This window comes from Homalodisca vitripennis, chromosome 1 (assembly GCF_021130785.1).
Source record: "Homalodisca vitripennis isolate AUS2020 chromosome 1, UT_GWSS_2.1, whole genome shotgun sequence".
Lineage (NCBI taxonomy): Eukaryota > Metazoa > Arthropoda > Insecta > Hemiptera > Cicadellidae > Homalodisca > Homalodisca vitripennis.
The window spans coordinates 55834025-55861209 of NC_060207.1; the positions used below are offsets into that span (position 1 = coordinate 55834025).

The following is a 27185-nucleotide window of genomic DNA, read 5'->3' on the forward strand; positions in this document are numbered from 1 at the left end:
TATACTTGTCCGTAAACGATAAAAAAATAAATGTCATGGCTGTTTATTGTTCTGTAATCTTCTGCATTAAAAGACGCTAAAGCAAAAGATGTGTTTATGTTTCTTATTTTTATGAAACTCTTCCGAATAAGGGTGACGGTTTAAAAAAACGTATTAATTCATTTGAAAATTTTGGTTTCTCCATTAAAATCCGTCCATGCAAACAACAGTCACCAGAAAAATTTATATTTATGCGATTATATAATGCAATGCACCGCAACGGATACACAACATTTTAAATAGTTCTAAGGCGTGATATTGCACAACTGCAGTAACGGCATATTATGTGTTGGTAAATAATTATTTAGTTCTAATGCCCTACGACGTCTTTGTTCTTCTAATCGGTATTGTCGTTGTTATTCGTCATTTTCAGTAGGTCCACGCTGCGACGCACGCTGCCGCAAATCTTGTAGACGTCGAACCATCTAAATCATGAGACCTTTCTGCTCGTATAATGTTAGTTAAGGTTTGCAGACATTTGACTTTAGCAATACGTGTGGGAAAAAGTATATGAAATAGATCAATAGATTTAATTTAAAAGAAGTGAAATTATCAATCACAATTTCTTTTCGGTTTGAACCTTCGTTAATTTATACAACAATTTTTATTTTTACTCTTTGGCATTTCTGATGAAACATCAGCTGTGAGGATTGGCTTACTACTCTTGTTATGATACGTCAGATGTCATTTACCAAATGCCATTTACTACAGAATGTAAACAAAAAATAAATAAATAATATTGACTTTATAGCAGTTTTTCATTGTTAAAAAACACGGATAAAACAAAGTTTTCTAAAAAAATGAAACCTAGCTAGATCGATTTATCGCTCCCAAAACCTCCTGCATACTAAATTTCATGAAAATTGTTGGAGCCGTGTCCGAGATTCAGATTATTTAAAGGTTGACTGTAAAAATATTAAAAAATGAGAACCACATTGCAAACGTATTCACACAGAAACATGCCTCGCTCCCTTCAAAACTGATATTGGGATAATTTATTATCACACTATTCGCTTATATTAGTTATATGCATTGTTTCCCTTCTCGTACAATGAGATATAATTATATTGAACTTGCATTTAAAAATATTTTCATAGCCTAGCACATTTCAAAAGTGGCAGGAAGAAACTCAAAATCAGTAGCTCAATTTATTTGTTCAGATTTATACTGTACTAAATTGATATAACTTTTATTAAGAGCAAAAGAGAAACTTATAAGTTTATTTGAATAAATATTTTACGATTATTAAAATCATTTACGACTCTCGTTATTAACTAGTGCTAGATTTATCCGTGTATGTCTATACTAACATAGTTTTTTTTTTTATTTTGACGACCTGTATTGTATTGCCCATATTTAACAACCCTTACAGGTCCTCACTGGCGACGGATCCCCTCATGCTACCCACAGCAAACCTCGTTACCCTGATGTATTTATCATGTGGTTGGCCTAACTCCCTTAACCCTTCATCAAGTCTGGCAATTACACGGGCCGGCAACGCTACAAGTCGGAGGGCGAGGAGTATAAATGAAGATGTGCAAAATATTGTAAAATACAGACAGGAATAAGCTCTGAAGAGTTTCCACTATTTTGTGCAATTCCATAAGTGATAGCAGTGCAGCATACACAGCTCTGATCATCGTTATGCATCTCCCGAAATGACGTAATATTATTAGAATCTTCCTTATTATTATTGAGGAACTAATATAATAATAATATTAGGTTATTACTTATAACCTATCCTAACAAAGAACACTTAAAACAGATTTCTTACCATTACCTTCATACCAGTTAGAATACACGTTATAAATAATCATTGATCGTTTCAATACCTTTTATAATAGTAGTCCGGCGTCGTACAAGTCCTACATCAACGATATAGTAAACTCGTTGCTTTTCCATTCAGTCTTTAACTTTTCGATAGCCTTACCAAACCAAAGAGCTGTTTATTGAAGCTTAATGTTACTTCAAATCTATTAACACATCTATTATACTACGGTTTGGAATGAGCAGAACATTTTACTTTGAGTTTCCGAAAGTGTAACAATCGCTTTTTTGTAAAGAACTATGTTTTGAAATGTTCAATTACCGATTGAAAAAGAATAGTGGATATTGCCTGCAAAATATCAAATTTGAAACCGTTACTCAAGTAAGGTATTGGTTGAATTTTCGCCATAAAAGAGATAACAACCCTTGTTTCTTTATCGCACAAAGCCGAGAGGGCTGCAAGAGTTAGGGCGGTGAAGAGCAGTTACTGGTCTAATCGAAGTTGAAATGGATAGCAGGTATAAATTGGACAAAGGGTGAACTCAATTGGGATTGAGTAGAGGAATGTCTAGGGCAGACAAACGGCGCGGCTCGGCGCGGCGTGGCGGGAGAGTGGTCACTGGTCAGCTGACCGCACGCAGGCTGGCCAACTCACTAATCACCCACACAAATTGTCCCTAACTTATCTCCCGCCATGTCCCTGCTGCAAATCTTACCGCCTGACCGCTGATTTATCTTTCATAAGGGATGCTAACCGCCGAGCGGCCTGGCCACACTTGGCAAAGGGTGTTTACATTCATCATGTGCCCCTAGTAAACTGCTTAAACAACGTCTACTAAACTAAACAATAGCTACATAATAATCCGTAAACTTTAATAGGTATTCTGTCTTGCTTGTAAAAACTCAGTTCAGTCAACTATCTAAGCTAGTATCTGTACTATGTGTTCTCTGACCAGAAAATTTGCTTCAATTTATTACGTAAGAAAGAATAGTTTAAATCTTGATGTATGTGAATAACTCACCCTTATATTTCGATTTACTTTTCTCTGGCCAAGAACGCTTGCTGAGAATCCACTTTGACTTCATCCTCAGATTCGTGAGCACTAAATTGTTAATTTCCTTTTTGTCCTTCATATGAGATTGGTTTCAACGTCAATATTGCTTTACTAAATAAAAGAAAACTATATGATTATTCGTAATGTGCAGTCAGAATACTATCAGTGTAATTTATCTTTTTAGTTAAGTAAGAAATTATCCTGAGAAACGCCATCTTTAGAAAACCTAGTAACTAAAAGAATTTAACGAAATAAGTGGTGGACACTCAAAAGGCGTCTGCACTAATATTAAATTACAACAATTATTATACCAGTAAAAGGTTATGTTACTGTTTAATCCAAAGTTTTCATAAAAACGTTTTTAACTAACAAACGGCACATTTTTGAAGAAAGACTTAATTCTTCTCTCACTTTTCTAGAATTTTAGTAATTTGGTATGAAATATATATATATATATATATATATATATATATATATATATATATATATATATATATATTTGCATTCCAGGTTGTAATATTTTTTAGTTTTCATAGTTATTTTAATTTCTTTCTAAAATATGACATATTTATTTTAAAGTGGAGCCATTGAATAAGTAGCTTTTTCATTAGTTTTATTTTATTTATAATTTACAAGTTTTAAAAGGAGAAATTCAGTTTACACACCCTTCAAATATTCCACCCCTAAAATAGAAGGATTCTGCTTGTACTTATCTATACTTTTTACAAAACACAAGTTGAGGTTTTGTGCCAATCCAGGTTACAAAACTTAAATGTGTACATGTAATAATAACGAGGGATTAAAATTGAGTTTAGAAACACCTAGTCGCCCCAATCATAACGGTAGATTAGTCCGAGTCAACACACCGTTGTGGACCCACGTCAGTCGACTCTGATATTCCAAATTAATCAGGTTTACTATCTCCTAGTGTCAACACACATCTCGACGGACCGCGCATCGTATCATCCGAACATCTGTTTATCCGCATGTATTTACCGTGCCGGGGCCGCACCGAGGGTACACTACACGTCGAGATCGATATATTTTTTGATCAATTAGTGAGCGGGCACGGTGGGGGCAGGATGGGGGCTCCCGAACTTTATGCGGCCGCCGGACGGTGCGGGTATGTGCAATCAATGCCCTAATTGAGTGCTCTAAAAGAGGGTCCGTTGACCACACTCGCACACAACACATAGCACTGATCCTGCCGACTAATTAGTACACACTGACATCGAACACGTCTTGTCCACTGTCCTCCTACACGCTGCTCCACATTGTGGTGCATACTTCTTACAATGTCTTAACGGGGGTAACATAACATTTAACAGTATAACGTCAGATTTGTTAGGCTCGTCTACCAATCGTTGGTGTTCCCAAAATCAACAAATTTCATCTTTTTAATAGTATATACGATTTTAAAATGTTTCAAAATGAACAATACATTCCATATTATATTTATTCAAGTAACGTTAATTGGTTAACCGCGGACATAATGTGTTTGTAAAACAAACATCTTTAAAAAAAATTGGAACCCTTACATTTCGAAAGCAAATAAATTAAGTTTTATTTAAAGCTATCAAATTTAAAAAAATGTAATTAAATTAAACCTACTAAAATTAAATTTAAAAATTAACACGTTGTTGATAACTTTACAGAAATGTCAACAAAATCTATATTTTCACGTGAATTTCAAATCTCGTATATATAGAAGTATCTGGAAATGTACCTATTTTTACTTTTTGCAGTATCTATGAGAAATGTCTTGACACCATTTCTTACCCACATGAATAAAAATCTTAAAAATCGAGCCTACGTATTGCCGGATGAGCAAGCTTACCCACTACACCAAAAAGCCTTTACTTTTTACTATCAACTATTTTCTTTTTAATTCTGTTTTGTGAAGCAAGGCTTTCAATTACTAAATAACAATGCTATCGAAAGACCAAATTCATATACAAATTTATTACCTCTTGGTGATATTATCATCCAAAAGTAAATTTACTTATTGATAAATTCAAAATCAATACAGATTATCTATTTTTTGTAAATGGTTTCAGAATCTCAATCATATGAAATGTAGAATTATTCGTTTGTATTCTTGTGTGTAAAGTTGCTGGATATGTATGGAATTGAATGTGTTTTGCACAATGTAATCTGTCATACAAACAATATGAAACCGTGTTCTACCCCCGCCGAGCAATGCCGGCGTTCTACCCACGCCATGGAGGAGACACGTCCAGATGGCGCCTAATTACCGACAACTGTTTGTAAATTGAGTGTTCAAGTTCGGGAGCCATTACCCTCCCCACCCCTCCACCCGGGTCAGGTTTTGGGCCAAGTTGGCGGAGCCCGCGGCACTGTCATATTGTCTCAGATATTGCTCAAGTTGGGCCATCACATTGATCACTCACTCTTGTCGCGCCTCGGGGCTTTCGTCGTGCTGACTCTTCACCCCCTCCCCCTCCCCCTCTACAACACTCTTCCCACCCCTCACCCCCCCACAACTTTATTTGGACACTCCATTTTTATAGATCATTGGGCCCGCTGAAAAATCACCCTTTCTATACTTACGGTGTTCAAAAGTTTTTCAAGTTCTCTTAAAAATTGTATTCCAATAATTGAAAAGAGTTTGCTTGTAAAGCAATAATTTTGCGTTTTTTACGAGATAACGGACAATACTCAAAAGGAAATCTATTTTTAAATTAAGGTTGATTTTGTGAAACATTGTTTGTCTCACACCTAGTGATTAATATTAGAACCAACTTTAAGTAATCATCTAGGAAAGCACCACAGTAAAAAAGAGCCTTAAATAAAGTACATAGTTTCCATACTAATACGTGTAAATAAGTCTTTTAAGAGTAAATAAATATAACATAACTAACTGTCAATGGGTTTTGCAGTACCGGTACCACCTTAACATGTTAATTATACTCCATTTTACCTATAAATGATCCTGCTCAAGTTAATTAAAAACGTGTTATGTAAGAGTCTATTCGTTTCTAATAGATTCTCTCTAATTCTCATTCATTCCAAATTTTCCCCACTCTTGCCCAAGCTGTAGACTGTTCCTGAAGTCAGAGCGGTATTCAGACGAATTTCAAATGCCTTAGGCATCACAGCATTTTTGATCAAATTGGGTAGTTGGTTGACAAATTAAACTCCTGCCTTAGATGGCAAATATGCATATGCTATAGATGTGTCTCCCAGTTCGGTAGTAATCCCTGCCTCTAGTTGTATAAGATTGGGCTTGTTAAAACTCTATTAACACCACGTATATGCCTACTAACTCTCGTAGGATTACACTTTGGCTCCAAAATATGTAATCCAACAATGACAACAGCTTCAGATTTCTGCACGACATTACAATTTTGCAATTGTCCTGATAACACTTTTAAGGATAAACATTTGGGAAAAGGTATTTCTCCACAACCTCCCGTCAAAGCTACGCCATAGAACAGATGTGAGTAGATTAGTGGACAATTACGCCGTCATATAAACTAAATTGAGTAGTATATGGATAATTGTCTCAATGTCAGGGACAGTTAGTTCCTCACGCCGCTGTATACGGTGGAGGTGGAGAAGTAGTATAAACAAATAATCTTTTTAGACTGTTAAGGGTAGCCAATAGGCTCCGAATCTCAAATAAAATTAATTAATTTTTGATCCTAGGTGTATTTATAAAATATTTAAATAATTTTATATACACAAATATAAAACGTGTGTTTGTGTACATTTATCTACAGAAGTCATATACTTTCGCTATATTATTTCATGTTGATACAGATTTCAAAATGTACCAGAATTAATTCCAAATTTTCATGTAAAAAAATATTTTCGATAAAACTGTGTACAAAGAATTATTCATACAGAGAGAGTATTAAAACTTATAGAGAACATTACATAAACAACAAACATAAGAAATGTTAATAAAATTGAATCCAACAAGAGTACACGCCATTTCCGTCCTCTCTCTGCCAGATATTTTCCAAGAGTTGTATAAATATATTATGTTAATATCCCAACTGACCAAACACCGAGACAGAACCGGAAGTCCGGCACGCGAAGTCACTTCCGGCGAGCTGTTGCCTTCTTGTTTATAGGGAAACTTTCAAACGGTCCAGCTCTCTTAGAAATATGGACAACGCTTTATTTTTCTGTCTCTTCATCACGCTAGTTTTATTGTGGTTGATATGACAGGTTTCTTATTGAAATAATATGACGGATTCAAATTAAATTTATGTTAAAAATTTAATGTTACTGTATTTTACTTATTGTTTCTTTCAAAACAGGTCGTTTAAATTTCAGTTTTTCGATAAGATATCTAAAAAGTAATAAGTACAAAAACTTATTAAAATTATTTTTTAAATAAAAATGTGTTGATTTTGCTAATACAAGGTGTTTAAGTTTACCTTAAAAATTCATATCATACATTTATTCAGAATAAGAAATGCTAATCAAAACTGTTTGTGTAATTTGTAATTTTCAAATAGAATTCAAGAAGAGCGGAGAAAATAACACCATATGATCGGCGAAGTACATACATGAAATAGTCCCATATGTTGAATGAGCAGTGTTACTTTTGTCATTGTATACTTGATGTCCATAATACAGAGATTCACTTAACATTTTTAAATACCAATTTATTATGGATGTAGGTGGTCAACTATGAAATAATGTTTACAGCTACTACTTCATATTCAAAGTTACCTTAGTGTTGTATAGAAAAGAACTAAATTAAGGAGAATTTTAACTTTAGGATCTAATGTAATAGTGCTAAAATATACAGACACCTAATTAGACAACATATGAGTAAAAAGTTTGAAATTTGGAAAAAATTCAGGAATGTTACTATTTATTTTAATTTTATATATTTCAGTTTAAAACTATAAGACTAAAATTATATGAATGAATAAATGTTTATAGCCTTCCTTCATAGAAATATGCATACTTAAGTTGGGCCATAAAAGGAAATGTTCTTCGTTACCTCAAAACAGAGGTTAGAAAAACTAGTTGGCGCACAATTCAAATTGTTTGTGCATTAACCTCAAACTTTGTTATTGTTTCAGTAGTATTATTAAAAAAGAGCTTTTCTTGATATTTAAACTTGACAGTATTACTGAGTTGAGTTATCATGTACGTGTAAGTGTTAATCTTGGAGCACAAGGGGCAGAAGTGTCTACAGGCGCCTCGTTCGTAAAACATGATTGGGCACCGAAAACAAGCACTTTGACTCTGACTACTACTATTTATCCTTACATTATTTTCGATGTGTCTTTAGTTCCTAAAATGGCGACGTTAAAGGGGTTGGATAATTATTCAATAACACAGACAACATAAACTTAAACTTAGTAACCATTACAACTAAACTATAAAATAATTGTTGTAATTCAAAAATGACTTTCAGGAAGAAATTTCAATAGAGTGGTTGTTTAAAATTGTGTAAACGTGCTCTTTCAGATATTGGCGTTCGGTTCTATTTCTTAATTTCAGCTTTGATTTCAATGGTTTGAGTGTAATTTTACTATAAGGTTCTATGTTAAAGTTAACATTTTATTATAATACACATAACTTTCAGTACTACGTAACATTATTTTTTACAATATACCTATTCATAAGCCTGTACTAGTCCTTTCATTCTAACACATCGCCTCACAGAGTCCGGTTAGTGTTTGCTGCTGGACAATGTTATAATGTATATAATGTATACAATATTGTAAACTGCTGTTTTCACCAATGAACGTTATTAAACAACTGTTCGTTAAAACTGCAATGCAGTAATCAAATCAGGTAATTCAAGAAATAAAGTTTTTATAGAAAGCAAATACGGTAACATTTTCAATACGCCACCATTTTGTTTCAACAATTGCTAGAGAACATAAATTTTCACAGAATATTTTAAAACCTAATTAATGAATTGTGTACTTTGAAAATGTTCGGTGCATAAATGGACAAGTAATATCAAATCAAACGTTTAAACCTTTTCGTGGGACAACCGGTATATAACCAAACAGATTGGAGTGTATGTTTATCCACTATATTTACTACTTTCTAAATTTACACGTTATTTTTTTATTAAAACCCGATTAAACGGAAAGCGCGTACTTTTAAACGGCCCCATATGAAACAAATTAAATGCATAACAATCTTTCAATTAGTAGAAATCCCTTCCATTCCTGAAGGGTGACTTTTAAATATTTGGTACCATTTATTAGCAGAATCTTCAAAACGAATGTTTTATAAAAATTAACTTTAAAAAATAGCGACATCACTTCAATCTGATATATCAAAATGGCAGCTGCACATTAAATCTAACGTGTTTCCTTCAGGTGCCCAATGTACCTGATGTGCTTATTTATTAATTCTTGAGAACTCAAGGGGTGGTAATCGTTTTGTCTGCAGCAGCTCAGTTTATTTACACCACTCGCAGAGTTTAACGTTCACAACAAGGTTACACTGATGTACCACAAAATTACCCGCATTCCCCCTTCCACTACCCTGCACTTCCCTCTCCCCACGCTACTACGATACCCTAACACTTACTGTAAATTGAACTTCATACACACTTACTCCACTGTATGTTATAAAAATAGCCATATGAATTTTTTATGAATATTTTCCCCATATTTCTCCCCAGATAAATGTTTAGAGTAGAAAGTCGATTTTCTTAATTTTATGCGGGCTACCTTGAGGGATTACTGCTACCATATTCTTCAATAAGAAATAAATCCTGAAACACATTGTTATGTTGTAAGGAATATCGGTAGTCTGATATGATGTTGATACTAAATTTATTATTTTGTGTAGAACAATATTTTACATGACCAGTTACATGAAATTAAATATTGTCATATTTCCAAAGTTATCCTTTTGGTACAAATAAAACAGACGTTTCATTTCATTGTCATCTTCTGATATTTGTTAGGTTATACAAAATATTTGTAAAATCGTAAACTTTTGAATGAGCATAAAATAATATAAGTTTGTAAATTCGAACAATAAATGTCTTTAAAACTTCAGGGTTCCCAAACACATTTTTGCAATTGTTTATGAGTTACTTATGACGTAATTAATTCTGTCCTCTCATATTGTGCTCGTACTTTCATTAACAAAACCTTCATCTTCCGTCTGATTAAACATTCCGAAGAACCGTCTGGCAAACAAAAGTGGCTTCATGAAGGGTTAAGGCAAGAGGGCAGCGGCCACATCAAGGCGGGACATAAATACAGGGCATTTAGTGTCAATATTGAAGTGGTCGTAGGACGGGTGGAGTGGGGAGAGCTGCGAGCGCAGCGAACGACACCGCACACCGCTTAACCGTCAACGCGCTCTTTGCAACATTCTCACTTTGTACCAAGTATTCGCCGCATTCTCCGCCTCAAAGCATTAATTTACCCCGGTTATTTCCCGGTAATTAGTTGAATATGTTAAGATTGAGGCGGATTCTCTGCATTGTTCAACGCTTGATTAATGTTTGTAGTTGGACAGCCCCACTCTGGCCGGCTCTTTAATTAATTACGGCGCACCTAGTCAGGCGCAGGGTCTTTGAAAAGTTCCGTCAACCCGCCAACAGTGACGTCAGGTGAGTGGAGTTCCCCCGAGTTGGACATTGTAGCGCTAACTTATCGAACAAGTTCTCGACAGCGCAGCGCAGCGGTGGAGGCTTAAACTATGATAATAGAATATTCAAGTTGTGAGTAGTCTACGCGTGAGATAACTAATATTCCACAATTTACTTTTCACAATGAAGCTAAGACGTGATAAAGAAATTCAAATAGAGTTAAACTCTTGTAATCAACATTTGTACTAGAATTTAATTTTAAAACTACAACTTTCAGTTCTAGTTTAAATTAGTTTCAATTGCATGTTGAGTAGTTTTGGAATTAACTACCTTTTATAAAATACGAGAAAGTTATTTGTGTTGTTGTAGGTGAAGTTAACTTAGTGTAACCCTCAAAATAAATAAATTATATAGCAACAGTCATATTCGACAATTAAAGTATTTTATGTACGATATTAAGATAAAATTAAATGAAATCGAAGATTATATAATTGCAGTAAATGTTTAAAGTACTTTATTCTATATGAAAGAGAATGCACAGAGGCGCACCAACGTACTTGCACTACAGAATTGTAACTCATATGACTTCGTCGTAGTAATAAATGATCGATTAGCTTTCCTGTAATGTCTGCGGTACTTTCTTAAATGTTCAACCCCAATTCCACTCCGCATAAATCAGATTTACCGGAACCCAGGCGGACGTGGTGGCCGAGCCATTGCATTAGAGGTAATTAGGTCTGGAGGTAGCCGAGAGATAATAAGCGTAATCTTGTGGTGGGGGGGGGGGGGCGCTAAATACTTGGGTAATTGCGTGCAAATAGCTGCTGGATAGAGCAGAGGACGGCACGCGAGAGGGAAGCTAAACTTGCCTTCTAATTGGTGACTCTGATAACCCGACTATAGGATTACGGCCCATTGTCTCGTGTTCTTTGTGTTGGGTTGGTGTAGGGTTTGTAGTCTGTGTGATCTAACCTCACTCACGTTCTTTCTCAGTGTTTGATAGCTTTACCGCCAGAGCCTGAAGTATCATACTCCGTTATGTTTCTATTTTAAGAACTTCTATATAAACTAATTAAATGTATCGAAAATATGTCACAGCTGTAACACTATCTTGAAAACATTGATGATTCCATGAATCCTCTCAAATTTTGTTCTGGGGTGTTTAGATTATTTAGTAGGATGTATTGGATCATTATAGAACTAAGAAACTAAGTCTATACATTATTTGAGGATGAGTTACTGGTCTCTCAAGATTCTCTTTTTACTATAAGAAATACTCCATTAAAGTATTCAAGGAGTAAAATAATTATGTCTCCTCTCATTTGGAAAGAACGGGTTTTGTTGCTTCGTGTTTTGCTTGTGCACGAAGCAATATTGAAAAGTAGTGACGTCGTTTTGAACACTAAAAGTATTTGTTTCCAGTGTCTTCACTAGAATGCTACATCACTTTTCGGCTTTTACAACTCTTCAAGAGCCTTTTATTGAGATATAAATTAAAATTTATGAACATGGATCATTGTCATACGAGATTATTTAATATTAGTGTTAGTTACAGATGCCATAGTTATTAGTTATAGTTTAAGAAATCACATTTTTATAACTATATGAATTACAATCGAAAATTTAATTTTCCCATTTAAATTTACTTTTATCTCATCATATAAAGACGCCCAAAATTACACCAAAACGCAATCCATACGTTTTGTACGACATAAGTCAGGGTATGACATAGTGACAAGGTTGACTGACAGGGGCTGTGCCATTGTTACAGGGAGGCTGACGTTGGACGTCAAGTCCCAGGCGCCCAAGAGTGTGACGACCAACGGCACGAGCAGCACGGGCACCCAGGAATGTGCCGGTTGTGGCAAACACATCACAGAGAGGTACGAAACAGCGTAATCACAGGAGTAAGTATTTGTGTGATTTGTGAAATCAGTGCTGAGCCAAGAATCTTGAAAAGGATAAACATCAATATGCAACAAAAATCATCTGATTTGGCATGCGAAACAAAGTTTTGTCTTATTTTGCTACATAAAACATTTTACCACACATACTTGTAGAATCCATAATTCAAAGACTTATGCAAGTATGCAAATCACTATCTAGTCTAGGTATCTTACATATTTTCATCCTATCCAACAATGAAAAATCTTTTTACTTTACAATAGCGTATATGATTCTGAAATTCCTGTTAGATCCCTGTATTCAATTAAAATGATAAATCCGTTCAGTTGGAGGTTGTTAATACTTGAAAGTAGAGTAAGTATGCCTTATACTTGCTATGCCTCAACAGCTTGTTCAAATTTTAATACCATCGTCAGGGTATTATAGATTTTTCACACGGACTGAAGAAACATCGTTCTTGTTTATGTGCAATAATATAATTGTTGATATTACACTACAGTGAAAGACATAGGAACGACAGAACAGTATTTCTTTTACTGCTAAAACTACTTATGTGGCGTATACAATCTGCTTTAACCCTTCTGAATAAACCCATGCCAAAACTACTAAAAAGATTTATTTCGAGTAAAATTACTCATCCATTGTATACAAAATATTATAAACAGTAAAATACCTTTGAAGTTTTTAAGCTATTTCACAACTACTATTCGGCTATAATACATGCATTTAGCTACACTAATGTAGTTAAAGGCTATTTTATAGCATTATATCTTTTGTACAGGTTTGATTAAGTGTATATGATTATGTGTACATGTTTGTTATTATCCTATGGTCAGTACAAAAACTTCTAGTGTAAAATTAAACAACCGTAACGTAAATAGTAATTTTGATGCGTTAAGAATAAGATTACTATTTTTAGTACTTACTATTGTATTTTATACAGGAAACTGATTACATACATCTATTGCACCTACATTTTACTTGATATATTTGATAATTATATGACAATTCAATTAATTCTAAATTAGGCACCAAAGTAATATGATTTTTAATCACGGCGCAGCGCGAGGAAGCGAGAGACTACACAGTTCATGAGTTGTTGGGCGGCCGTGATCAGCCGAGTGTCGGGCAAGTCACGTGCTGCTGTTTGCCGCGTTATTTACCAGTTTTATCGCCACACAGTGTGGAGTTTGTACACAATCCCTATAACATTGTACCCTTCGCTGTTAGTTGTGATAATAAAGGCCATGGTGCAGGGCGGGGAAGTGATAGACAACACAGGTCAGGCGGCCGTGATCAGCCGAGTGTCGGGCAAGTCACGTGCTGCTGTTTGCCGCGTTATTTAACAGTTTTATCGCCACACAGTGTGGAGTTTGTACACAATCCCTGTAACATTGTACCCCTCGCTGTTAGTTGTGATAGTAAAGGCCATGGCGCAGGACGGGGAAGCGAAAGACAACACAGGTCAGACGCCGTGATCAGCCGAGTGTCGGGCAAGTCACGTGCTGCTGTTTGCCGCGTTATTTAACAGTTTTATCGCCACACAGTGTGGAGTTTGTACACAATCCCTGTAACATTGTACCCCTCGCTGTTAGTTGTGATAGTAAAGGCCATGGCGCAGGGCGGGGAAGCGATAGACAACACAGGTCAGGCGGCCGTGATCAGCCGAGTGTCGGGCAAGTCACGTGCTGCTGTTTGCCGCGTTATTTAACAGTTTTATCGCCACACAGTGTGGAGTTTGTACACAATCCCTATGACATTGTACCCCTCGCTGTTAGTTGTGATGGTAAAGGCCATGGCGCAGGGCGGGGAAGCGATAGACAACACAGGTCAGGCGGCCGTGATCAGCCGAGTGTCGGGCAAGTCACGTGCTGCTGTTTGACGCGTTATTTACCAGTTTTATCGCCACACAGTGTGGAGTTTTTACACAATCCCTGTGACATTGTACCCCTCGCTGTTAGTTGTGTTAGTAGAGGCCGCGGCGCAAGGGCGGGGAAGCGAGAGACAACACAGTTCAGGCGGCCGTGATCAGCCGAGTGTCGGGCAAGTCACGTGCAGTTGTTTGCCACGTTATTTACCAGTTTTATCACCACACAGTGTGTACACAAACCGTGTGACATTGTACCCCTCGCTGTCCTCGTGAACAACTGCGTCATGTATTGCCACCGTCTTGTAGTATTTTTACTTTACATTTGCCATCGTCCACTGTAAAACAGCAAATGTCCGGAAAATCCGGTTTCTTTCACAATACTTCTATCGCCAAAAACAAACTAAACAAAGGATATTTACTTCATTCATTTCACCAAATTATAATTAGCTGAAATTACTTCAGATAAGAAACTCTGATCATTGTAGCTTATACGATTAGCGTACACACAGAGATACCCTATATAGCTGTATTCATTACACAATGTATTATATGGCAAACTACTCAACCGATTGTACGACAATTTTACATGAGCATTCGTACACTCCCTGGGTATAGGCCTATTCATAGTACGAAAATCCCTCCCGGCTACGCCCCACTGGTCTTTAAAGTAGCAAAAAATCCCATCTTGGTCTCTAAATTTCTAAAATATTAATTTAAAGATCTTGTCAAATGTAACCAACTGTTCTGAGTAACCATTGCTTTATGACAGCACAACCTTTTATTAAATTCATTTAACCACTATTTTCAATTTGTTTACATATTTATAGATTTAAGTTCTCTAAGGACTAACCGTTAGTGTTCACGCCGTTGTTTTAAGATTTTAGCAATTAGGTAAGTAGCTTAGAAATTTACCGCAGAAAATGTCATAAAACATAAGATAGTCCGAATTTTATTTCGAATACTCCCTTTTAAGCAGTCTGTAAGAACTATGCTAGATTAAAATTCGCTGGACTGTGCTTTTGAACTAATGAAACAATTTTAGCTCTAAATGTTTTAAAATATTAAAAATATTGTTTAGTTTAGAAAGAAACAAACAGGTAAATATTGCTATTGTTAATTTCCGTTAACTGTACATTTTTAGCAAGTATTAAGAATTAGATATAAAAGACAAAGTTACTATTTAACTTTTACTATACATTTAAAGTCTGTTATAAAACTCCTTTTGACAGAAGTCGGCTTCTATGATCTGTGATATATATATTTTCTTGATCGGGAAACAAGGCAAAATCAAGTATGGAAAAAATACTAAGAACACGGTAAATTACAATGGTCATAAATATATAATTTTTGATCGTGGCAACAAGGCAAGCTCAACATCGACGTCGGAATTATAATTCACTCGAACCAGCAATAGTCATACACGTGAAACTCCTTGGACAAGTAGTACTACAGTAGTAGAACTAAAATTTGTGCTATCAGCGGGTAACTGCTATAGTTACTAGCAGAGCAGATATAAAAAAGAAAAAAAAAATTCTACCTTTTACTATACATTTACAGACTGTTTTGAAATAAATTTCAGTTGTCTTTTGACAAAAGTAGGCTTTTCAGAGCTGTGTATATATATATATATTAGCCAGAGGAGTGCATTGTAATGGCCGTAAATACACACTTTTTAACATATTTTCTTGATCGTGACAAGAAAACAAACTCAACATTGTCATGGAAATATAATTTACTCGAACCAGAAGTGCTCATACAGGATTCAATGCCTGCAAAAGCGCGTGCGATACCGCTAGTAAATGAAATAAAGGAAAGATGTTGTATGAAAATATATATTATGTATATTAATAATTGATATACCCCAATATTAACGGATTCGATAAAATGAACGTAACAAAACTCTTTACTTAACTAACTGTAACATTTCGGTCTGTAACTTTGTTGTCTTTCAAGCAAACCTTTTGATCTCAAAACCAAAATCAATAGAGTTCTTCCTTGGACCAAGACGAATTTAATCTATCAAGATTCATGTCTCAGGGACCTTTCTGTCAGGACTTATAGTACAGACTGACGGATTTCTTCACTATTTTAAGAAATTTCTGTCGGGTCATTCATAAAAACAAAATAAATTAATCACTGCTTATTCTTACCAATTTACGTTCAGCGTGAGATTACTATTTCTGCCAACCCACGTTCAAAAAATTTAAGACATTAAAGTTTTTTGATCTTAAAATATGTCCATGCATCTACTTCAACGCTAACTCAAGCCGTATCTGTTAAACTTCTTATTGAAAAGTCTTGTCTCATGTCGACTGCTTGTGTTATTGTTGTGACAGTAGAGGAGGGCAGAGATTGAACCCATCGTCTACGTGATCATAATAACCATAATCATGTGTTTATTGAGATACAGTTGTATAGCAAACGTCATGTTACAGTAATTTAAACAGAAATTTATACTTCCATACTATAATTCATAATTCTCACATACATAGATACACATGTCCTTCAAAAGCAATTTTTGCAATTTTAAACACTCTTAGGGACTGTATGTTGGCGCAAGCACCCCACAACACCAGCCCGTAAGTGAGATGTGCCATAAATCAAGCTATAATAAGCCGTCTTCGAAACCTTAATAGGGCAGTATTCTGCCAAGGACCTCAAAACATGAATGCTTGAGGGTAGTTTGTAGCAGACGTGGTCTTATAATTTATGACTGTAGAATGTGCTATTTTGGATCTACCTTCAACAACAAAGCTAAACCAGATCTTATATTACAGATTCCTATTGAAGGCTCTAGACCTATACTGGCACGAGGACTGTCTCAAGTGTGGCTGCTGCTACTGTAGACTGGGCGAAGTTGGATCTATCTTCAACAACACAGCTAAACCAGATCTTATATTTCAGGTTCCTATTGAAGGCTCTAGACCTATACTGGCACGAGGACTGTCTCAAGTGTGGCTGCTGCGATTGTAGACTGGGCGAAGTTGGATCTATCTTCAACAACACAGCTAAATCAGCTCTTATATTTCAGGTTCCTATTGAAGGCTCTAGACCTATACTGGCACGAGGACTGTCTCAAGTGTGGCTGCTGCGATTGTAGACTGGGCGAAGTTGGATCTATCTTCAACAACAAAGCTAAACCAGATATTATATTTCAGGTTCCTATTGAAGGCTCTAGACCTATACTGGCACGAGGACTGTCTCAAGTGTGGCTGCTGCGATTGTAGACTGGGCGAAGTTGGATCAACTCTCTACACCAAGGCTAATCTCATCCTCTGCAAGAGAGATTACTTAAGGTATACTTAATTATTTACATTTAAGTTCATTATGCAAGTGCTCATTAATAATTTCAAAACGTTAAGAACTGTGGTCAAAAATTATAAACTTTTATAATAATAACTTTTCCAATAATTTTATGCTTGCCTTTAATTTCACAAGTTACTTCATATTACTAGGCATTAATAAAATTATCAGAATCTATAGTATTCCTGTTTTAATTATATTATAATTAGAAGACGATTATTTGTAAATGCTTCTTTATTTCATGACAATCTTAGAAATACCTATGTGAGCAATGCACATCACGTCATGTGGACCACTTTTACAGTATTGATCATTTTGGCACAATTATTCAATTTACTGAGATTTTTAATACGTAAATGGATTTACATGATTTTTATGATCCATATAAACACTGTCTTGGTATTAAAGCAGACAATGTTTCAGGGATAAGAAGTATTCTTCTTATCGCTTACTTGCAACTTCCTAGCTTTTCCGCTGAGTGCTAACTAGCGTGTATTAGCACACCTTATTTTCAACCATAAATAATTGCACATGTGTTGTAACGCTAGCAGTTGTAACTCACGCCGGGGCAGTTACTGTATGTTTACCGGGGTCTCAGCTGTGCCTGCCTCGAGGCCGGTAAGACTGTTTTCCTTAAGGCTTTCCCGAAGCCATCCTCTGTTTGTATAGCGGTGCGCCGCAGCCATCTTTATATCAACAGCGCAAGTTGTGCGAGCAAACATCGTCGCAGTCCCAGATAAATATCAACTCGGACTGCCGCCGTTAATTACGCAGCCAATTCAGTAAAGTACCCCCCCCCCTCCTGCCAATTACGAGCATCGACGAGAATTAAAACCAAGTTGTATTTGCGTTGTGGACTCCCCCAATACAATCAGCTGATAGCTCCACTCTCAGCCACTACTTGCCGGGTGCTGGGTACCCTCTTTGTTCTCTCTTGGATATGTGTCTGATTGAAACCAATCATTTTTAACTGAGTCCTATTGTATATTGAAGTTTGTTCTATTAGAATTGGTATCACGCACGAACAATTCAACAAGACACGGAAATACGAGCATGTCAGTGAACTCTGATATCACTGGAGTTTATGTCCCAGTATGGCTACAAAAGCCCTTACATCTGAACAAACAAAAATAGTGATATTTAATTATATTCTTGAATATGTAACTTGTCACTATAAAACCTATTGACTAGAACGTTATCCATAACAATGTTTCCGTCCATAACGTTATCCTTAACAATCTTAAATTCAGAAATCAATTCCCAGATACTGTGTAATATATTACAACTTAACCGTACTGTATAATTAATTGTAACAATACTTGATTTCCCAAAACTATTCAGTCTTCATGATAAATAAGTTTTTCTTTCCACCCTTCCTCTTGCTGAACACTAATGAAAATATACGGGGGAAACGTAACAATGATGTTTAAGACACCGATATATTCGGTGGACGTTTCCTACAGAAGTCTAGCGACGCATCAAACGTCATGACAAACATAGATGTTTTATATATATATATCGTTATATTTTTAAATTATAATCCGTATTTTTCTAGGTTACCGTTAATAACGATGCAAATCTCAATCTCAACATACCTTGTAATATATCGGCAAATGTAAAAGAATTTTAATGTAATTAGATTAATATTAATAATTGTTATTAGGCTCCCATGTCTCATCTTTAAGTTGTATCATGTTTTCTGTTGTTGTAGGCTGTTTGGGAGTACAGGTTACTGCGCAGCTTGCTCCAAAGTCATTCCAGCGTTCGAGATGGTGATGCGTGCCCGCAACAATGTCTACCACCTGGAGTGTTTCGCGTGTCAGCAATGCAACCACAGGTTAGCCAACTTTCTCTCACGAAGTACTTGTCGTTTCATTTCAGTAATGTGTATGATTATGTACTGCTATTTTTAACTCAGAATTATATATTCAAATTTCCTGTTAAAACTCACAAAAAATTATAAATGGCTTATAACAGTTTATAATAAACATACAATACTAACTCGTGACGAATATAAATAGAAAAATAAATAAAATACAATATTCATCAACATATAATATCATAAAAAATGCAAGAACATTTTAATTTTTTAGAACTTTTTTACGTTTGATATTTTACCAGTGTGGATCATTAGATACAAACATGCGCCCGGCTACCGCCGCCGTCGATCAAGAAGTAAAGCGAATTCTTTATGTGTCTGTCTGAAAAGAAAAGCAATAAAATGCGATATTATTGTGGCCCGTGCCGGTGCGAACTTTGAAACAATGTGATTTAGGGCTAAGGGCCTTAATTCCAGAAGCTTTTAGTGCGTTCAGTATAAACTGTTGATTTTCTCGGCCCGTTTTATGGGTCGGTTTACTGCGGCAAGTTTCACAATCTCGCCACTCTTTTATTGATAGTCCCGTCCGGCCATTTGTGCGGCAAGGGGCGGCGCTACTACCGCTGCCGACTTTATGTGTGCTTGTACTTGTACATCGTTAGGTGCCCTTTTGGGTACTTTGTTAAGTTGTGATTCTTTACCTGAATTTATGGTAGCATCAGTTGTGTATTAAAATAAACATGTAGCCATGCGCCATCTCTTAAAAAATACAAAAGTCGATGTACAAAAAAACGAGAAAAACAATAATAATAATAACAATGATGAACTCAGTATCTTGCTCTGGAGTCTATTAATAGACAGATATGCTCGAGGCAGTTTAAAGGCATCATACAAAGTACTTATGGCTGTTATGAAAAGGACATCTACGACCATCAAAGCTCCTCATTAAATTGTCGTTAATCGTTAATTGGGTATTCATCTACTCATACTGCGTTAAAGGAAACGCCTAAGTTAATAGTTTTTTAGGTTAGGTTGTTTTTCGAGTCATGATCTTTTAAGATACCTTCCCTGAAGATAAGGCAAATATAAAAAATGTTTTTACCACTCTTCAAGAAATGGTAGCTATCTGGAGTAGCTCATTTGGGCAATATTGTTATCAGGCCCAAGTCAAATATAAGGCAAAAATATGTTATAGATATTTACGTATGGCTTATGACTTTAGGAAATGCCATGTTTTTTAATGAAGTGTGGCGTAAAGAAATTACATATTTATGTACAAAAACATTTATTTCCCTTTTGCCATTCGCACGCAGTAAAACATTGGTATTTGCAGCAGTGTTTCCTCGGCTATGATTTCAAGACGACCTTAGTTCTACTTTAAATATAGCCAATGTAGTTTTAAACTATAAAAATAATATTATTCCTGTCAGCATGGAAGGCACCTAATGGTTGTTATTATTTTAATAACTAACCTAAAACGGATTCACCGATCATACAACTTTTAGCCTATTACTGATCATATATTTCTCACACACGTTAAATAATGAAATAGAGTCGGAGACATTGTTCCACATAAATTCTAAATGAAGAAATGAAACATTAATTGCTGTTTTTTATAACGGAATGAGGAGTACTTCGTACTCTCTTTCACGGAACATCACTATTTTATATCATACAGTTTAGAATAAACTATAATAATTGAAAATACTTCCAAAGGCCTTTAAATGGTCTTTTTAGGTTTACCTCAAAATTTAAATGTTCTTAATCAAGGATCGATTTATAGCATAAAACGTTATTAACCAAGAAAATGTTTTTCGTGTTTTATTTACAATTCTTTGTAGTATTTTAGTGTTATATAAAGCTCTAGTTTGATCTTATGTTAACATCAGCTTAAGCAACGTATTGTTTTCATAGTTGAAATCAATCATAGTATTAAATGAATCTAATATTATTGTCTATATGTTTATGGAGGAACTATTACCATTATGGTGTGTCATAATTTAAACACTGCCTCCACCCTTTGGCCAATCAATGACTCGTTCCCTCAGTTGGAAAATGCCAGTAAAAATCTGCAGTAGTTTGCAATCAAAAATACGCAAATTAATTGTTTTTGACAACGGCCGACCACGACGTTAGTTTTAATTAAATTGTAGCCCACACTCGCTTGCTCCGTTAATATTTTATTTTGTTTTATTAAAGAACGGAAATAATATCATTCCATTTTGCTATTAATTTGGCAGTTTTTAATTAAAAATACTAGACAGGGCGGGCAGATTAATATTTGATTGCTGCGCTCGCACATGCAGTGTGCACTGTGCACGGTGTAGGTCGATACCATCGCAGCGGTAATTAGTAAGTGTCGGTAGGTTGCCACACTAATCATAGCTCCTCTCATTGTTGAATTAATTAAACGCATGTTTTGCGAATCCCCGCTGACCCGTGCCGCGCCGTGTTCTGTTGTTCCAATAAAGAATGCCAGCTGTATAATAACACGGGCCAATTAAAACACCCACCCCCCTCCCCACCGCCACCCTGCTGCTACTGCTGTTTGATCTCTTTAACCTGTTAACGCGGTTTCCACCGCCAAAGTGATGTTCTTTTATAAGACAACACAACAAAAACAGCTTGAAAGTCTTCTTTCGTTTAGATTGTTGTTTTCACCGATATAAAAACTCTGGCTTTTTGTAATCGTTGAATCGATATCTATTCTTGTTTTAGACATGCGGTGAATATTACAAACATGTCATTGTATTGCTATATAAGCTCAAAATGTTAAACTCTCCGGCACTAAAATGTATGAACACCGTTACTATGAGTAGTTAATGTAATACACTTTATATTGACGTAGTATATCGCTTGTAATTTAATGAAAGTTTGTAAGTCCTTGCATCAAATGCAAAAATACTAAATGAAGGTGTAAATACTTTTAAGTTAATTTGTTTTAGATCTTATTAATAGAACTAACCTATACCATGCGTTAGTGATTTGCGTGTGATATTTAATAAAGTTCAGCCTATTTCAAGGTTGCGGTCTGTGAGGCTCTTTGTTAGGTCCATTAGTTGTTACTGTACTAACGTTACCCATTAGCTATTTCAAAAAAATATAGTCCCTTTTACCACTGATGCTGTAATTAATTCATCACCCTAACACAATGAGCCAAAATTCACTTTTTCAATCAAGTTGAAGAAGAGGAGTAAAGAATACTAGTAAATAAAGCACATTTCATTTCCTTTCTGTCGGTTGAAATTAAGCATTTTTTGACAATATGAAAATATCTTTTGTGATTTCATGAAAATAACGAGAGACTAAGAAAACAACTACTGTATAACACGGTGCGTAAAATAGAATGTAAAGTAACGTGTTTATGAGTATATATAAAAAGGCAATTTATATATTTTAGATTAATTTACTTTGCTTACAAAATTATATTAATGTAAAATATATTTGGAAAAAACATATAAAACTGAGACTTTAATTTATTTATGTACTGTGTAGTCCACACTCGCTTGCTCCATTAATATTTTATTTTTTTATTAAAGAACGGAAATAATATCATTCCATTTTGCTATTAATTTGGTTATACGATAAATTCCATAATTTCGAACATATTGTTGTCTTTTATTAATTTTTAAACTGTGCCTTATATTATGCGGTTTAACAAGGATAAAAGTAAACTCAGTCTTACTTTAACAATTCAAAATTATGTTCGTAGTAACGATCGATTTTTCCTCTTAGGGAATCTTTTGGCTGCAAATCGATTATTAAATGTTATTATTTATACAATACATATATCATTTTCTGCTGGATATTCTTCAAACTTATCTTATTTGTCTTGACCACATAATAACATGTAGGCAGATACTGATGATGTTTTATGAATGAAAATCAATCATTGATACAAACATACACTTTTCGACTGTTAAGATAAGCCTAAATTTTTAAACTACTTTTAGCCTAAATTTTACTTATTCATTATTCAGTTCAGGGACAAAGAGACATTATCCAAATAATCTCAGACGCACATTTTTAGACAATCCCGTATAAATTAGGGCAAAATTTCAAAGCGTTTTACTAATCTCTTTGTTTCGTAGAGGTTTAGACAAATTTAATTATAGATATAGAGATTGAAGATAGGGATTTAGGGATCCCATATTATGTTGAAAATAACAAACATTCCAATTTTTAATTCTGAGGTTTACTTGGCCTTTGTTATAACTGGCGTCAGTCTTCCACTTCACACAGCGTCGCAGCACTGCTTCTTGAAATATGTCCACCTCGCCATCTGGAGAGCTCTCCACAGTCTCTAAATACACGGGAGTTACACAATGTATCCAGAGACGTTAATTGCGCAAGCAATGTGAACCAACAAATGTTGCTATCAGTTATTCTTGTCAGAGCATAGAAGACCTTGTTTTACAGAGTGATCAGCTTTAAACAATCGGTTTACGTATCTCACAAAATTTATTTACGTATATGGTACGAGGGAAATCCTAAGTTATTTTCCCCCGCTTTGGACTGGTTCACACATGACTGTCACAATACACGTGCTATGGTCCGACTGGCCTTCTGATAACGCCTGGATGAGGAAACTAGGAGAATGATGTCATTACGTTTTACGTACAACTCTATTTGTATCCTTCAACAAATCCAAAAATATTTAAAAAACCCTCATATTCCCATTTCCAATTGTTTAAATGAAATTACGATTACTGAAATTAAAACACAAAATGGTAACTTTTACATACAGGTTTCAAAACTTACTTTAGCCGTATCAAAGACGTATATCATGTGATCACAGGGAGAGCTTTGCAATAAGAGCCAGATCAATTGCCCAATATCCGATAGAAATAGCTGCCCGAAAACTAACTACAAGGTCGGGACTCGTAGGTGTTAATCAGGCGCCGACCGACGTGCTATAATGCCGACGAATTAATTTAATTAATGACGTCACTTGGGATAATGAATGCCTCGTCATTAGCACAAATTGAATTGACCGTGACAGGACGGGCGATGGGTACCGCGGCTTTTTAAACGATTACACCGGCCAATCCAGTTAACACAGTTCCCAAATATTAAATGTGATAACGTTAGCTCGCTTACAAATGGCGGTTAAACGTTGTTTGGCCGCGATCGCGATCACTAAACGGTTTATCGGTGTCAACATTCACTCGCCATTTGGTTCTGTTTGTGTCACGTTCAAAGAATGTCGTGCTGTTTGTTTGGTGAAGGATCCAAAAATCATGAAAATAAACAATATTCGTCCTCTATTCCACGGAAGATTCATCAACAATCTGTTGTACCTTACTGGCTAAGCATTTTATACAAGGTATTATAAATACAGGCACATGTCTGATTATTTAAAAGTGTTATTGGTATAAGTTGGATGGTTTTAGATCTTAGTCCAAATACCTGCACTGAAAGTATTAAATCTTTATGTAATAACCCAATCACTATAATGTCTTACTTACTGTCTACAAATTTATATAGCAGAATATGTTTAAACTGTTGATAAGTCGTTCGGAACCTATGTTCCTCAGTTTCCTGGTTACCAAGCTAAATTCCGTGATAATTCCTAATTCCTTTCAACTGTATGAAAATCTGTTTATATACCAAAAACGTCTGCAAAAGATAAGACCATAGTTAAAACATCTGCATTTAAGTTTGAGCTAATTGCCTTAAATAAATCCTGCTTGAGGATATAGATCAATATTTTTTATTAATTAATCGCTAGTTTATGCTGTTTGCTACAAATACAAATATTAAAACATGTTGGTAAACAAGTAGTAATTTAATATGAATCACATTTTTTTAAACTTTTTCATTATAGTTTTCCACATTTTTATAGTAGTTTCCAAAAAAGATTACTAATATATAGAATGTTTAACTCTTCTTTCTGTCCAAACAGTTCGCTTTAAAATGTTACATTTATCTTTTATCATAAATATAACTTTCTATTTTTATCAGGCATCAGGTCAATCAGGCATGGCACACAGCGGTGGCAGGCATATTACTGATTGTTGATGATGGCCGGCCCACTCATCTTCGAGTGCTGAATGTTGAGCCATGCTTAGTGCGCCGCGGTGGCTGGCATATTACTGTTTGTTGATGATGGCCGGCCCACTTATCTTCAAGTGCTGAATGTTGAGCCATGCTTAGTGCGCCGCGGCGGCTGGCATATTACTGATTGTTGATGATGGCCGGCCCACTTATCTTCAAGTGTTGAATGTTGATTATCTTCATGTGCTGAATGTTGAGCCATACTTATTACGCCCCGTCGGCTGGCATATTACCGATTGTTGATGATGGCTGGCCCACTCATCTTCAAGTGCTGAATGTTGAGCCATGCTTAGTGCGCCGCGGCGGCTGACATATTACTGTTTGTTGATGATGACCGGCCCACTTATCTTCAAGTGCTGAATGTTGAGCCATGCTTAGTACTCCGCGGCGGCTGGCATATTACTGATTGTTGATGATGGCCGGCCCACTTATCTTCAAGTGCTGAATGTTGAGCCATGCTTAGTACTCCGCGGCGGCTGACATATTACTGATTGTTGATGATGACCGGCCCACTTATCTTCAAGTGCTGAATGTTGATCCATGCTTAGTGCGCCGCGGTGGCTGGCATATTACTGTTTTTTGATGATGGCCGGCCCACTTATCTTCAAGTGCTGAATGTTGAGCCATGCTTAGTACTCCGCGGCGGCTGGCATATTACTGATTGTTGATGGTGGCTGGCCCACTCATCTTCAAGTGCTGAATGTTGAGCCATGCTTAGTACGCCGCGGTGGCTGGCATATTACTGATTGTTGATGATGGCCGGCCCACTTATCTTCAAGTGCTGAATGTTGAGCCATGCTTATTACTCCGCGGCGGCTGGCATATTACTGATTGTTGATGGTGGCTGGCCCACTTATCTTCAAGTGCTGAATGTTGAGCCATGCTTAGTGCGCCGCGGCGGCTGGCATATTACTGATTGTTGATGATGACCGGCCCACTCATCTTCAAGTGCTGAATGTTGAGCCATGCTTATTACGCCGCGGTGGCTGGCATATTACTGATTGTTGATGATGGCCGGCCCACTTATCTTCAAGTGCTGAATGTTGAGCCATGCTTATTACGCCGCGGTGGCTGGCATATTACTGATTGTTGATGATGGCCGGCCCACTTATTTTCAAGTGCTGAATGTTGAGCCATGCTTAGTACTTCGCGGCGGTTGGCATATTACTGATTGTTGATGATGGCCGGCCCACTCACCTTCAAGTGCTGTATGTTGAGCCATGCTTATTACGCCGCGGTGGTTGGCATATTACTGATTGTTGATGCTGGCCCACTCAGCTTCAAGTGCTGAATGTTGAGCCATGCTTAGTGCGCCGCGACGGCTGGCATATTACTGATTGTTGATACCGGCCCACTCACCTTCGAGTGCCGCCATATCGGTTGATCCCAGTAGTGTTCACTCATTCACTCAACATTGCGAATATCCTGGCTCAATATTGTGAGACAACGTATACTAAGGGTATTAGGTCAAATATAATAGGTCAGAGACTGATCAGTTTCACAGTGTTTCTGGTAAATTAAAAGTTAACTGGAAATTTGTATTACGTACCTTTTTACACTAATGCACACTCAAAAACTAATTGCTATTTAATATCTGACTATAGTAATACAATTTTCCATATGAGTTGTTCTAAAATCTATATTGCTTACTGGAAGAAAATGTAACGATAAAAGTAATATCAAGCAGAAATTGATATATCATTCATATTTTTTAAATATTTGAGTATATATTGTAATTTGGAGTTGGTCAAGTTATTATACCTTTTATAAACTCAGAAATTTTACAATTGTAAATTTTCATAATAAAAACGA

The 27185-nt window shown here is 35.9% G+C and overlaps 1 protein-coding gene across 3 annotated transcripts in view; it reads left to right on the forward strand.

The window, feature by feature from the left end:
* Positions 1-27185, forward strand: part of LOC124361801 (LIM domain only protein 3-like) — a 179112-nt gene that overhangs the window by 100979 nt on the left and 50948 nt on the right. For all 3 annotated transcript variants that reach the window (XM_046815792.1, XM_046815785.1, XM_046815802.1), the window contains 3 exons: positions 12191-12302; positions 17353-17490; positions 19209-19334. In XM_046815792.1, the coding sequence (XP_046671748.1) occupies positions 12191-12302; positions 17353-17490; positions 19209-19334 (376 nt within the window). The remainder of the gene's footprint in view (positions 1-12190; positions 12303-17352; positions 17491-19208; positions 19335-27185) is intronic.